The following is a 13,639-nucleotide window of genomic DNA, read 5'->3' on the forward strand; positions in this document are numbered from 1 at the left end:
TCTGTCTTAAAAATAAAATAAAATAAAATAAAATAAAATAAAATAAAATAAAATAAAATAAAATAAAATTGAAAAAGAGCTGGAACCTGAACTCATTCATCTTCATAGCTACCCATGCTTAATATTCAGAATCCTGTCTTGCACATAGCCATCAAAATATTTGAGTTAATTTTTGAATAATGCAGTTTCCCAATTACTATAATGTTATTTTAAAAATCATTTATTTTAAATTTTCTTTCAGACCAGAAACTAGAGAACAGTATCCAAACAAATTTATCCAGCGAGATGATACTGAAAGATTTTACATTCTGAACACACTATTCAACCTACCAGGTAGATTCATTCTATGCTTGTTTATACTGATGCTTTCTCTTCTGTGACCATTAGTCTCTGCTCAAGGGAGATAATGAAGTAAGTTTGAATTATTTCATTATAGCTTATGAGTATCTGTTCTTCATTTTTCAGAGACCTACCTGTTGGCCTGCCTAGTAGATTTTTTTACTAATTGTCCCAGATATACCAGGTATGTACATACTATAATTTTTTTTTCCAATTGATTTTTTAAATTAATGCACAGGGTTTTAGAGAACTGGCCATTGTAGGTCTTTTCTGCTTTTCTAAAGTGAATTTAGTGCTAGTGAGAGATGCCACATTGCCAGCCTGAGAGATGGGACAGCACCAGCAGCTCCATGCAGGCTCTCACCTCCCACACGGCCCCTCTCCTTGCCAGTGTGCTGCAGCCACCACTTCTGATTGGCTTCTCCTGGGAATGAAGACGGCCAGCAGAGGTGCTAATTGTGACAACTGAGTGGGAGGTTTGTGTGATGATTATCTGTCCAAGCAGAATTACACTAAAACCCCCCAACTCATTTCACAGCAGCTACCCAGGAGCCATTCAGGGATGGTAATTTAATTTCATTTCCAGGCCCGGCAAGATTTGATTAAGGAATAAATACTGTGTATCTTACCAGAAGTAAAATTTTGCAAAAGTCTTAAACAAGTTATCCTCTTCCTTTAGGGAGAATTATATAGCCAATATTGAAAGTCTAGCCATATATACCAGAGTTGGCTAACTTCATATCCTCTTTGGGCTTTATCTACTTGAAGACACTAAATTTGGTAGAAAGCTGAGTCACTGAGCTAAATAAAAAATGGACAGTACCTTTGTACTTAGGGACAGTGTCAGAAAAGTCATGGTGGAAAGAACCTAAATGACCAATTTTAAGTTTTAAATGTTTCTTCAACCTGTTTCTAAAAAGTGATAAATAAAAAAACCTGATATTTTTGGAACTTTGGCCTTTTAGCTTACATTCAATATATTCTTCCATCACTTTGTATTTGTTCACAATTATTGTATTCCGTTGAACACTATAGCCATTTCTGGTGGTCAAAGTGGACTTTCATTAGGGAGTAATTATTTTCCTCATTAGCCACAGCCTTTACCCATGTGATACGGAACCTTTGGGTCCCCTGGGAAATTTTTGACATATATTTTATTGCCCTGTTTTGGATCCCCTGTCATGTTCTTTTTATCTTTCTGTAGTTGTGAAACAGGATTTAAAGATGGGGACCTCTTCATGTCCTACCGGAGTATGTTCCAGGATGTAAGAGATGCTGTTGACTGGGTTCATTACAAGGTACCTAGAAGCTGTTTCTTCACCCGCTCACTTTCTGGCACGTGTTTTATGGCCTGGCATTAACTTTCCAAATGGAGCAGAATATTTCCTTTTTTTAAAAAAGACAAAATGGACTTGCCCCTAGTGATGGCTCTCTAGAATACGTACGCTCTTGTCTTTGGTCTTGGAGGTTATGTTGGTCTTTCCTCAGTGATGGTGTTTGGCTTCTGGATTTTATTGTAGTTTGCATTTCTCAAACTTAGAAGAGGTTTTAGTGTATTACATTATACTTAACATATCCTTTGTGGATGACAGTGGTCCATTTTTTTTTGTCCAGATACCTCCCACCTGACTACTAACATTAATTAATATTAAATTTACATTTATTATAAACGAATAAAATATGAAATGCCTTTTAATTTCAAACTTGAAACTGTTTTATATTTTGAAGACATTTTAGAGGCAGGGTTGCAGCAAATCATACCTGCTACTTTTTTCTGGCCTTCTGTAGTTTGTCACTTTTCTATTTTGATAAATCCTTAAGAAATGCATTTAGGGCTGGACATGATGGCTCATGCCTGTAATCTCAGCACTTTGTGATGCCGAGGCAGGTGGATTGCTTGAGCTCAGGAGTTCAAGACTAGCCTGGGCAACATGACAAAACCCTGTCTCTACAAAAAATACAGAAAATTAGCCAGGCGTGTTGGTGTGGACCTGTGGTCCCAGCTACTTGGGAGGCTGAAGTGGGAGGATCACCTAAGCCTGGGGAGGTCAAGGCTGCAGTGAGCCGAGATTATTACACCACTGTACTCTAGCATGGGCAATAGGGTGACCTTGTCTCAAAAAAAGAAAGAATTTGGGTTGATTAGTAAACACCATTTTTCTTATAAACTACATATTAAAAACTGATTTTGTTCTTTTCTTAATTCCTTTTTTTTTTTTCTTCCCCTAGGGCTCCCTTAAGGAAAAGACAGTTGAAAATCTTGAGAAGTATGTAGTCAAAGATGTAAGTAATATAGGGGAAAATAGATCTGCATAATAGCTCATTTTACCTATTAGGGAAATGAATAACAAGCTGATTTATAATGAAATGGACAAAGGAAGAGATTTCTTTGTCTTGGTATAGTATGTGCCAGATATAATCACCAAGAATATTCAGCTAGAGCATAGGTCTTAGTAGAGTTTTTCCATTTCTTGATAGGCAAGAAGACTCAGTATTTCATTTGTCCATTTAGCTTCAATTATAATAGCAGTTAGAGGTTTACTGTATACACATCACCATGCTAAGTGATTACATGCATTATGCCATTTAATCTTCTGTATGACCCTGAGTTAGGTATTATTGCTACCTCTGTTTTATAGATAACTGAGAAATAGAGGGATTAAATAACTTGCCAAAGGTCACACAGTTAGTAAGTAGTAAAGCTGAGTCATACCCAAATTATAACTACTACACTAGATCATTTCAAAAATGTGCATATGTGTTACTGTTATTTAAAATGCCTTTAACCTGTCAACAGAGAGTAATAAGGAAAGCTTTAAATACCTTAAAAGGCAATATTGGAAAACCTGATAAAATTTTTAAAAAATTTGTGGTTAATAGTATTGTACCAATGTTAATTTCATACTTTTGATAATTGTACTGTGGTTATGTAAGATGTTAATATTAAGGGAAACTGGAGGAAAAATATATGGGAACTCTACTTTTCACAGCTTTTCTATAAGTCTAGAACTGTTTTAGAATAAAAATTAAACACACATAGTGCCCCAAGATGACATACTTCTTTCTTTTCCTACAGAGTAAAAGTAGCAGAATACAGTATTTTCTCAAAGTACTGTGGTAAAGATTTCTTGTTTTCAGTTTTTGTGCCTCCTATTTTCACCCACCTCCCTTATTTCAAGAAAGAACACTGAATGGGGAGGGTCCGGGAAAATTTGAGTGAAGGAATGAATCTATTTGCTATGAGAGAAGGAAAAGGTATTTTTCTTTCCAGGCACGTGAGGGGATAGAATTTCCTCATTTAAGTGCACATGGGTGTGGGTATTTCTAGGTAGCATCTGCACATGTCATTTCATTCTGCAAGGTGTTTTATAAAACCATAGTATACACACTGAAAGCTATACTCTCTATGTAGAGCATGTTTAAGTCAGCTTCTCCTGATCTCTAACATACCTCACATACTTCAAGAAATCTCAAGTTAATTTCAACTCTTTCCTGAGGCAGACATCATGAGGAAGGTAGAGATATGTTGTTAACAGCCATATAACCCTGATAAATTTGTGTATAATTTTACATGTAAATCTATTGTATACACTCTGTATACTACATATGTTAATACTCTATTCATTTATGGTGATAATGTGGGATTTTAAGTGCAAAATTACGAAATCAGCTAACCCTTAAAATGTTCCCCCATTCCTGTTGTGCACAGAAATCCAGTATATGACAATTCCAAAGTATAAAGATAAAAATGTTTTTGTGTTTCACTCATTATCCAATTACATTTCAGGGAAAACTGCCTTTGCTTCTGAGCCGGATGAAAGAAGTAGGGAAAGTATTTCTTGCTACCAACAGTGACTATAAATATACAGATGTAAGTGCTTAATGTTTATATTTGTTTATTTATTCAGTGGAATTATTTTGGCCTAAAGAACTGTGAAGACAATGAGGAGGATAGACGTTTATTAAGTGAAAGTAGTTTCTTGCCTTCTCATTTTCAAACAGTAAAAGGCAAAATATACAGGATAACAGTGGTTCTTAAATTTTTCTAGAAATTTATTTTAACCATTTTCACGAATTATGATTGGCTACTTGAAAATTTTAATCTTGGGGTTATTTAAAACATTTGTAAAGATTAAAATGGCCTTTGTGTCTCTTTGGAGCATCATTTCTATAAACTTGAGCAGTCGCATCCCTTATTGATGTGTATATATGACTTCCCTGCTGTTGGAAGACCTGCAGCAATAGATGGTGCACAGATGTTTCGGCTCTTAGCCATCAAAATTTACTACATCTTTTTTTTTTTTTTTTTGAGACAGAGTCTCACTGTCACCCAGGCTGGGGTGCAGTGGTGTGATCTCGGCTCACTGCAACCTCTGCTGCCTGGGTTCAAGTGATTCTTCTGCCTCAGCCTCCCAAGTAGCTGGGATTACAATAGGTGCCTGCCACTGCGCCTGGCTAATTTTTTTTTTTTGTATTTTTAGTAGAGATGGGGTTTTACTTGGACAGGCTGGTCTTGAACTTCTGACCTCATCATCCACCCACCTCGGCCTCCCAAAGTGGCGGGATTACAGGTGTGAGCCACCACGCCCAGCCCAAAATTTACTACCTCTTAAAAACAATTTTTTCCCATGATTAAAGCATGTGGAAAAACTGATCTAATTCCTTAACTTCATCTTACTTTGCTGAGACACAAGTTTATAGTACTAGCAAGAAGTTCCACTTCCCCCAATTTGCCGCCCGTCTCGGCCTCCCAGAGTGCTGGGATTACAGGCTTGAGCCACCGCGCCCGGCCAGGTTTTCTGTGTGAGTCATTAGTTTTCTCTGTACTCCTACCTCATATGCTCCTTACCTCCAAATGTGTGTTCAAAAACATCTTCCAGAGGAAATATGTATCCTCCCTGAGAATGTCAGAAGCCTTTTTTTCTTTTGGTATATGGTAAAGCATTAATTTCTGGCTTCCACTGCCATGATTTCATAAAATTTAGAGGAAACAAGAATGTGGTGAGTCCTATGTTGAAGAAGACATGTTTTGTGAAGAGCTTATAATTTCTTTAGGTTATATGCCTTTTGCAAAAGTAGTATATGGACCTTATGTTAAATTTTTTTTTTTCCAGAAAATTATGACTTACCTGTTTGACTTCCCACATGGCCCCAAGGTATGTGACTCAGTAGACCATTGCTTTAGTAATAATGAATGCATTTAATCATTCTGGAATATTAAGGGGGAAAGAATTGGTCAGAACCCACCCAGAAAAGTCCTGCTTTTTAAGCCTATTGTCTAATCTTCATTAACATTAGAATCCAGGAGCTAGTAGAATTTAAAATCAAATTGCTAATTTAGAGTCCACAACTTGAATACTTAATAGACAGAAATAAAAGGGATATTCATGTGATATTTAGTAGGATGGGATCAGAATAATTTTATGCCCAAGAAGTTCTATGCAGAATTAAGTTTGTGTGGCAATGAAAGGAATTTTCAGGTTGTGGAAGATATTTGATTAAAACAGAAAATGTATATATATTCTTGACAACTTCTAGATTTTGTATTAGTTGTTGCTAAGTTTTTGCCAAGACAGCACTTAACCTTGATATTTAGCAGAGAAGTCTTCATTTCTGCAAAAGGGCTGCATTTAGGTTTAAGGAATACTCCTTGCAACTTAGTCACATACTTACAGAATTTTAGTCCTAGACTTTAGTGAATAAACATCAGCAAATCTGTTTTGAGAACACCTGAAATCACAGGGTGCAGTGTCCTTCAGGTTGGTCTTAAAAGGTTAATGCCAGGGTTCCGTTTCAGGATAGTCATGATTTTAATGGGCATAACTCATTATTAGTATTGTGATTAGCTTACACTATAAGCCAAAACCCAATGTATACCTAGAGCCATCATTCTGAGAATGTAACCAGTAAAATCTCCTAATAGTTCCATGTTAGTTTGTATACTTGAGCTCTGATGCTGATCTACCTCTCTCTTAGTCTGTCCCTTGGGTATTGATTTGCATCTCTCCCTAGCTCTTTTGAGCTCCTTTTAGCAAATTTCAGCTGAGCACACTTTCATATATTAAAGTGCTGTAAAATAAGTTATTGTAGTTTAGTAGTAGATGGAACAATTTAATGTGTAAAATAGTTATTTATTCTTTATACCTTGTCTGCTTACCAAAGGATATGGCTTATAATACATAGACAAAATACTTTTTTTTTTTTTTGAGATGGAGTCTCGCTCTGTTGCCAGGCTGGAGTGCAGTGCCACAATCTCGGCTCACTGCATCCTCCCCCTCTTGGGTTCAAGCGATTCTCGTGCCTCAGCCTCCCAAGTAGCTGGGACTACAGGCGCCTGCCACCACGCCTGGCTAATTTGTGTAGTTTTAGTAGAGACAGGTTTTCACCACGTTGGCCAGGATGGTCTTGATCTCCTGACATTGTGATCCGCCCGCTTCGGCCTCCCAAAGTGTTGGGATTACAGGCATGAGCCACCACGCCTGGCTGACACAACACCTTTTTGAAAAATAAAATAGTGGGATCTTCTGGCTATACTTAGTATTTTTATATTCCTTGCATCTGAGTGAGTTAAATAGTAATGCCTTAAAGTAAGGAGTGATGTTTCAACTTTTGCTGTTTCTCCTTCACCAGCCTGGGAGCTCCCATCGACCATGGCAGTCCTACTTTGATCTGATCTTGGTGGATGCACGGAAACCACTCTTTTTTGGAGAAGGCACAGTACTGCGTCAAGTGGATACTGTAAGTCATGAGGATGATCTGTCTGCTAGCACACTGTCCTTAATGTTTCTCCTTTCCCCACTCTTACTCTCCGTAAGGAAACAGGAATTTTTTTTTATTAGCCGTATCTCTCTTTTGAAATTAAGAGTTTTGGTCTTAACTGAAGCAGCCAAACAAACCCACTAATTGAAAAGAGTAAGTGCCATTCTTTTGGCTGTCTGGCCAAATAGCACTGGTGGTGGGGGGTGGGGTGGGAGGGTTGTGGGGTGAGGGGAGGATTGTGATAGGATGATAAAGTATTACAAAATCCATATTCTTCACACAGAAAACCGGCAAGCTGAAAATTGGTACCTACACAGGCCCCCTACAGCATGGTATCGTCTACTCAGGAGGTAAGTCACAGACTTCCCTTTATTTAATGTCTTTGCTCAGACCTCACTGTGAAAGCTTTGGTGATCTCAGCAAAGTGCCACATGTACTCTTTAGTGGTCTAAGATGTCATCTACTGAAGGTAAATAGTCACCTCTTAATGCAATAGGAGTCTGGGTTTGAGCAGTTGTTAGTATATCCTAATGAATCTGATTTTCACTAAAACGATCAGTTTTCTTTTTTTTTAAATCCTATTGGAGGCTTTTCTCAGTGCCTGGAATCACTTGGGGGTACTTCTCAATGTGTTCTCAAGGGTTTCTCAAGGAGTTTCATGGGTATAGGTACATAGTATGTTGGAGTTAGAAACAGTTGAATAAAGCCAGCTTAATGGCAGATTTGTGATGAAATTGGCAGTGGCTCTTTTCAAGGTTAAGCTGAGGATGTAGTTTTGTTGCTCTTGGATTTGGTGATCAAGAGCTCTGGTCAGCACAGTGGAGCTGAAGGCCTTGTCTTAGAAGGCAGTAAGAAGAGAATGGTGAGTCTTTTGTCTTTTTTTTTCCTAGACTGTTCCTCATACAACTATAAGAACAAAATGAATCATAGTATTTAATGGTTGAATACTATTAGAAGACTGATTTTAATATAGGGACAGTTTTCTCATTGTTCACTCTTGTTTCAGGTTCTTCTGATACGATCTGTGATCTGTTGGGAGCCAAGGGAAAAGACATTTTGTATATTGGAGATCACATTTTTGGGGACATTTTAAAATCAAAGAAACGGCAAGGGTGGCGAACTTTTTTGGTGATTCCCGAACTTGCACAGGAGCTGCATGTCTGGACCGACAAGAGTTGTAAGCCATTTCTTAAATCTTTGATGCAATTTATATCTAAATGACCAGCTTTAAATCAAGTCCTCTTTGATAAACCATTACTTTGTATTCAGGAAGTCAGAGGTGGTCAAAAGGTAGGCCTTGATATTTGGATACTTCCTTCCCATAGAATATTCAGCTATTTCACAGAACTCCAGAATTTGAATAAATGTGAGACGTTATCTTGTTTAACCTTCTTGACTCTCTTCGAGGTTAAGTATAGAATGTTGGTGTCTTGAGTTGTGTTAGAGTAACACTTTAAGTTGTGAACTGGAGCTCAACTTTTCCTCTGTGGTCCCATATTTCCCCAACCATGCCTAGCAGTCTCAGTCTCTTTGCCAACAGCCCATATCTGTGATTCTGGGGCAGTGATGGCTCTGAATGTTAATCACCTCTGGTATTTTTAATTGACTTTTCTGAGATCAGAGAATGAAGCTATATTGTATTCTTGAACTAAGCTACACTGTGTATATGCAGTATATACACTATGCTGAATTAAGTTACGGATATAGTTCTGTAAAAGTGTTTGATACACAAGTTCTCCAGCCAGCCTTGATGCTTATTACCTGCAGTGTAGTGAAGGTGACTCCGGAAACTCAGCCTGCCTGGGGTAGGAGCCCTGGCTCCATAACTTGAAATCTGCATGCAAGTTAATGAGACACCCTGTGCGTTAGTTTCCTCAAATGTAAAAATGGGGATAATACCTACCTCCTAAAGTTGATGAAAAACGGAGGCAGTATGTGTATAAAGATAGACAGACATGACAGCCTTTCTCAACCAAGGCTCCTCATCTGAAACACATAAAATTATTACCATTATCGTTATTTTACCTTTCCAACAGCTGAATACAGAAAATTACTTGAGTAACACTTCTCTCAATTCTCCTAAAGATGGTAAATAGAAGAAAATGTGTTATATATACAGTAGATGAAGGAGGGCTTGTCTCGAGGAACCCAGGCTGACAAAGGCTGCAACACACAGGAAGCATGCTGTAGATACTGGCTGTTGCTGTTGTTATTGTCTGTACTATGAGTGGGATTTTCTGGCTAGCCTTTCATTCACATTTGCAAATCTCTGCCTGTGAAGTTTTGGAAATCTAGTTGATTTAGCCCTGGACCTGTGACTCAGGACAAGTCACCTAATTCTCAGTCTTTCATCTGAAAATGGGACTGTTAACATTTGCTTAGCTGACTACACCTGAGACGGTGTAAATTCTGATATTTTTACAAGCTCAGAATGAGCATGCAGCTGGAAGGGAAAGTTGTCGTCATGGTTTTTAAGCAGGAGGAAAGGCAGTTAAAGAGAAGGTGATGGTGCTCATCTGTTGTCAGGCTCCAAGTGCGTATCAGTGGGTTATCCTGAAGAGGGGAAGAGGAGGTCACTATACACTCCACTTAGAGCACGTTAGTCCCAGGTTATACTTTTCAGTCACATCTGCAACCTTTTAGTTTTAACAGTAGTTAAGAACTGGGTGCTTATTCATTTAAAATATCTTCCTTTTCCTTCCAAACCTTAACTAGCACTTTTCGAAGAACTTCAGAGCTTGGATATTTTCTTGGCTGAACTCTACAAGTAAGTTTTCTAAAATTTCTTTCCTAAAAACTTCTTCAGGAATCACTTAGGTATAAAAAATGTTCTTTCCAGGCCGGTAATCCAAGCTATTTGGGAGGCTGAGGCAGGAGAATCGCTTGAACCGGGGAGGTGGAGGTTGCAGTGAGCCGAGATTGCACCATTGCACTCCAGCCTAGGCGACAAGAGTGAAACTCCATCTCAAAAAAAAAAAAAAAAAAAAGTTCTTTCCAGGCCAGGCGCGGTGGCTCACGCCTGTAATCCCAGTACTTTGGGAGGCCAAGGCAGGCAGGTTACTTGAGGCCAGAAGTTTGAGACCAGTCTGGCCAACATGGTAAAACCCCGTCTCTACCAGATATACAAAAATTAGCTGAGTGTGGTGGCACATGCCTGTAATCTCAGCTAACTATTAGGGTGACTGAGGCAGGAGAATCGCTTGAAGCTGGGAGGCAGAGGTTGTAGTGAGCCAAAATCACACCCCTGCACTCCAACCTGAGTGACAGAGATTGTCTTAAAGGAAAAAAAAGCTCTTCCCAGAGATTTTCACTGAGTTTTTCTTTTATCTTTAGGCATCTTGACAGCAGTAGCAATGAGCGTCCAGACATTAGTTCCATCCAGAGACGTATTAAGGTATCCAAATGGGATTTGGGAGAAAACTTGGGAAATAAGTTTAAATGATTTTTTCACGTTTCTGATTTTTACAGAGACTGGCATTCAACTACTGCTCAATAAATACTTGTTGAATGAGCCAAGAATCAATCTTGTTCTTTGTTTTAGAAAGTAACTCATGACATGGACATGTGCTATGGGATGATGGGAAGCCTGTTTCGCAGTGGCTCCCGGCAGACCCTTTTTGCCAGTCAAGTGATGCGTTACGCTGACCTCTATGCAGCATCTTTCATCAACCTGCTGTATTACCCATTCAGCTACCTCTTCAGGGCTGCCCATGTCTTGGTGAGTTAAGGCTATAATTGACAACCAAGATGTACTCTAAGTCCAGGGTCAGCAGCCAGCTTTGTGAGATGGCACAGGAGATAGTTTGAACATCTTTCTGATGTACAGAGCCCAGGGGCAGGTTATATGGTTGCATAAGAAGGGGTCTTTGAGAAAGTAGAACCAATATTGGAAGTTACGGAGTATAACTTTACTCTCTCAAGTCTACTCTATTAAAAGCTGTATGTGGACCAGGCATGGTGGCTCATGCCTGTAACCCCAGCGCTTTGGAGGCTGAGGTGGGAGGACTGATAGAGCCCAGGAAGTCGAGGCTGCAGTGGGCTGTGATTGCTCCACTGTACTCCAACCTTGGTGACAGCAAGAGACCCTGTCTCAAGAAAAAGAAAACGTGGTTTTTACGTTCCTATATTCTGATCTGTTTCAGGACTAATTTGTTTTGCTGTAAAGTAGAAGATAAACTTTCCTTTCCATCTTTTCCAATTTCTGGCTGCAGTAGACAATATGGGCACCATTTTGAGGGGCAGGGAGAGAGGAAGACAGGCAACTATAAGTAGTTCTGTGAAGATAAGTCTAGATTGACTTGTCCTGTGGTCCATTATAGATGTAACTGCATGGCCACGTAACAGAGGAGAGGGGTTAGGATTTGGGAAGTAACTACTTTGTTCTGCCTGCTCTCTGAGCCTCTAGCTTTTTTCTATCTAGATGCCTCATGAATCAACGGTGGAGCACACACACGTAGACATCAATGAGATGGAGTCTCCTCTTGCCACCCGGAACCGCACATCAGTGGATTTCAAAGACACTGACTATAAGCGGCACCAGCTGACACGATCAATTAGTGAGATTAAACCTCCCAACCTCTTCCCACTGGCCCCCCAGGAAATTACACACTGCCATGATGAAGATGATGATGAAGAGGAGGAGGAGGAGGAATAAGGAGGAAAACCAAAACCCTGAGCACCCATTAAACAAGTCCTGGCAGGACTCGCGGGAACAAACGATGTCCCTGTTAGGGTTCTACTGGGTGGGGAGGGAGGGGGCTCCATGAAGGTACATCTGAAAAGTTTTTGAAGATTTTATTCTTATCATAGATACTTGTTTTGGTTTTGTGTATCTGTACTCTTTGCAGATGGTCCAAAATTGTAATGGAGTCTGTATTACAAGAAAATAAGGGTAAAATCAGGCTGAACTGCATGTATATGGCTCCATTGTGGCTTGTGAAACTTTTAAAAAAATCATCCATATGTCAGTGTGTCTGGATACACGAGGAAAAGGAGAAGAGTCTCAGAGTGGAACAGAGTGGGAAGAGGTGATCTGTAATGTTACAAATTGTGCTATTACTCCAAGATCCAACTTTTTCAGTGCATTACATGGTCTTGTATAACAGTGGAGAAATGTATTATTTCCATGATCAAATGTAGTCTCTGTTAAGGTCAAGTTTCCTTTTATAAGCCTTTAAGTCATCCTCAGTGACTCTGGCAAGGCTGCTTCTCTGTCACTGGCTTTGCACAGAAGTATTCTCTACTTGCTTTATTCCCTCTATTTTGAGGGAAAAGACAGTATCCTTATTACCGTTTTTGTTTTTTGTTTAATAGCACAAATGCTTATTGTTATCCAAAAACAACCTTTTTCTTATCTGTGCTAAATCTATAGAAAGAATTTAGCTGCAAGCGGACAAAGGAACAAGCCCCCAGAAAAGAAAGAGAAGAACTCCCTTTTTATACTACAGAACATTCGTTAGTGTGGGCTATATAGCTGTGGCTCATGCTACCCAAATCCAGATTTCTTTATCCTCTAGAGTTGATTGCTGTATATTAAAGTTGAACATCAGAGGATGGGAAGAAGGCTCTGTAAGCCAGAACCTTACTAAAGTAGAGGGCACAATCAGCGTGAATAAATTCACTTCAGAATCCCAAGTTGAGACCAGGCGCGGTGGCTCACGCCTGTAATCCCAGCACTTCGGGAGGCCAAGGCGGGTGGATCACCTGAGGTTGGTAGTTTGAGACCAGCCTGACCAACATGGAGAAACCCCATCTCTACTAAAAATACAAAAGTAGCCAGGCGTGGTGGCGCATACCTGTAATCCCAGCTACTCAGGTGGCTGAGGCAGGAGAATCACTTGAACCCAGGGGGCAGAGGTTGCGGTGAGCCAAGATCACACCATTGTACTCCAGCCTGGGCAATAAGAGCGAGACTCCATCTCAAAAAAATAAATAAAAATCCCAATCCCAAGTTGAAATCACTTCTTGTTTTAAACAAGAATGAATTATTACTGTGTATGTTAGGGTATTAAAACTGTTTCACCAGTACAGTGGAAGTTGTTTCAACATTTTAAACAGTGGTTATAGACTCTTACTTTAACCATCATATATTTGCTTCCATTCTTGTCATTGGTCAATAGGGGAGGGTAGATTAGCTGCTCCAGAATTCAATAAAGTGTAATATTTCTAATGGTGACTTTGACCTATTCTGTAGCACAACTGTAATAGCTGTTGGTCTTCAAGTGGGTTTAGATTTGGTGTAGTGACGTCAGTTTGATATTCTTTCAAAGGAAATATATTCAAGAATTGTTACATTCTAACATGATTATATTCATGGTGCTTCATAGGCCTCACAATTTTTTCACAGAAAGATTTTTGGAATAGGACTATAAAGTAAGGCTTTTTAAAAAATCATTTTGTAAGTAGGGAACACAGCCTGATAACTTAGTCAAGGATATACTGTCTCACTACTTTGGATATATATGGCTTCAGATTAAGTCATCCAAGAAACATACATTCTAAATGGTATCCATTGGGAATATATGCCCCTTTAAAAGAATCA

General features: G+C 39.2%; 1 protein-coding gene across 7 annotated transcripts in view; it reads left to right on the forward strand.

Moving 5' to 3' along the window:
• Positions 1–13,407, forward strand: part of NT5C2 (5'-nucleotidase, cytosolic II) — a 112,119-nt gene extending 98,712 nt beyond the window's left edge. For all 7 annotated transcript variants that reach the window (XM_017851721.1, XM_017851720.1, XM_017851722.1 and 4 more), the window contains 13 exons: positions 242–333; positions 466–523; positions 1,544–1,637; positions 2,569–2,622; positions 4,127–4,210; positions 5,454–5,495; positions 6,970–7,077; positions 7,382–7,448; positions 8,105–8,275; positions 9,814–9,865; positions 10,432–10,492; positions 10,640–10,816; positions 11,519–13,407. In XM_017851721.1, coding sequence (XP_017707210.1) covers positions 242–333; positions 466–523; positions 1,544–1,637; positions 2,569–2,622; positions 4,127–4,210; positions 5,454–5,495; positions 6,970–7,077; positions 7,382–7,448; positions 8,105–8,275; positions 9,814–9,865; positions 10,432–10,492; positions 10,640–10,816; positions 11,519–11,752 — 1,294 coding nt within the window. In that variant the 3' untranslated portion in view covers positions 11,753–13,407. The remainder of the gene's footprint in view (positions 1–241; positions 334–465; positions 524–1,543; positions 1,638–2,568; positions 2,623–4,126; positions 4,211–5,453; positions 5,496–6,969; positions 7,078–7,381; positions 7,449–8,104; positions 8,276–9,813; positions 9,866–10,431; positions 10,493–10,639; positions 10,817–11,518) is intronic.
• The last annotated feature ends 232 nt before the right edge of the window (positions 13,408–13,639 follow it).

This window comes from Rhinopithecus bieti, unplaced genomic scaffold (genome assembly GCF_001698545.2).
Source record: "Rhinopithecus bieti isolate Rb0 unplaced genomic scaffold, ASM169854v2 scaffold_31787, whole genome shotgun sequence".
Classification (NCBI taxonomy): Eukaryota; Metazoa; Chordata; class Mammalia; order Primates; family Cercopithecidae; genus Rhinopithecus; species Rhinopithecus bieti.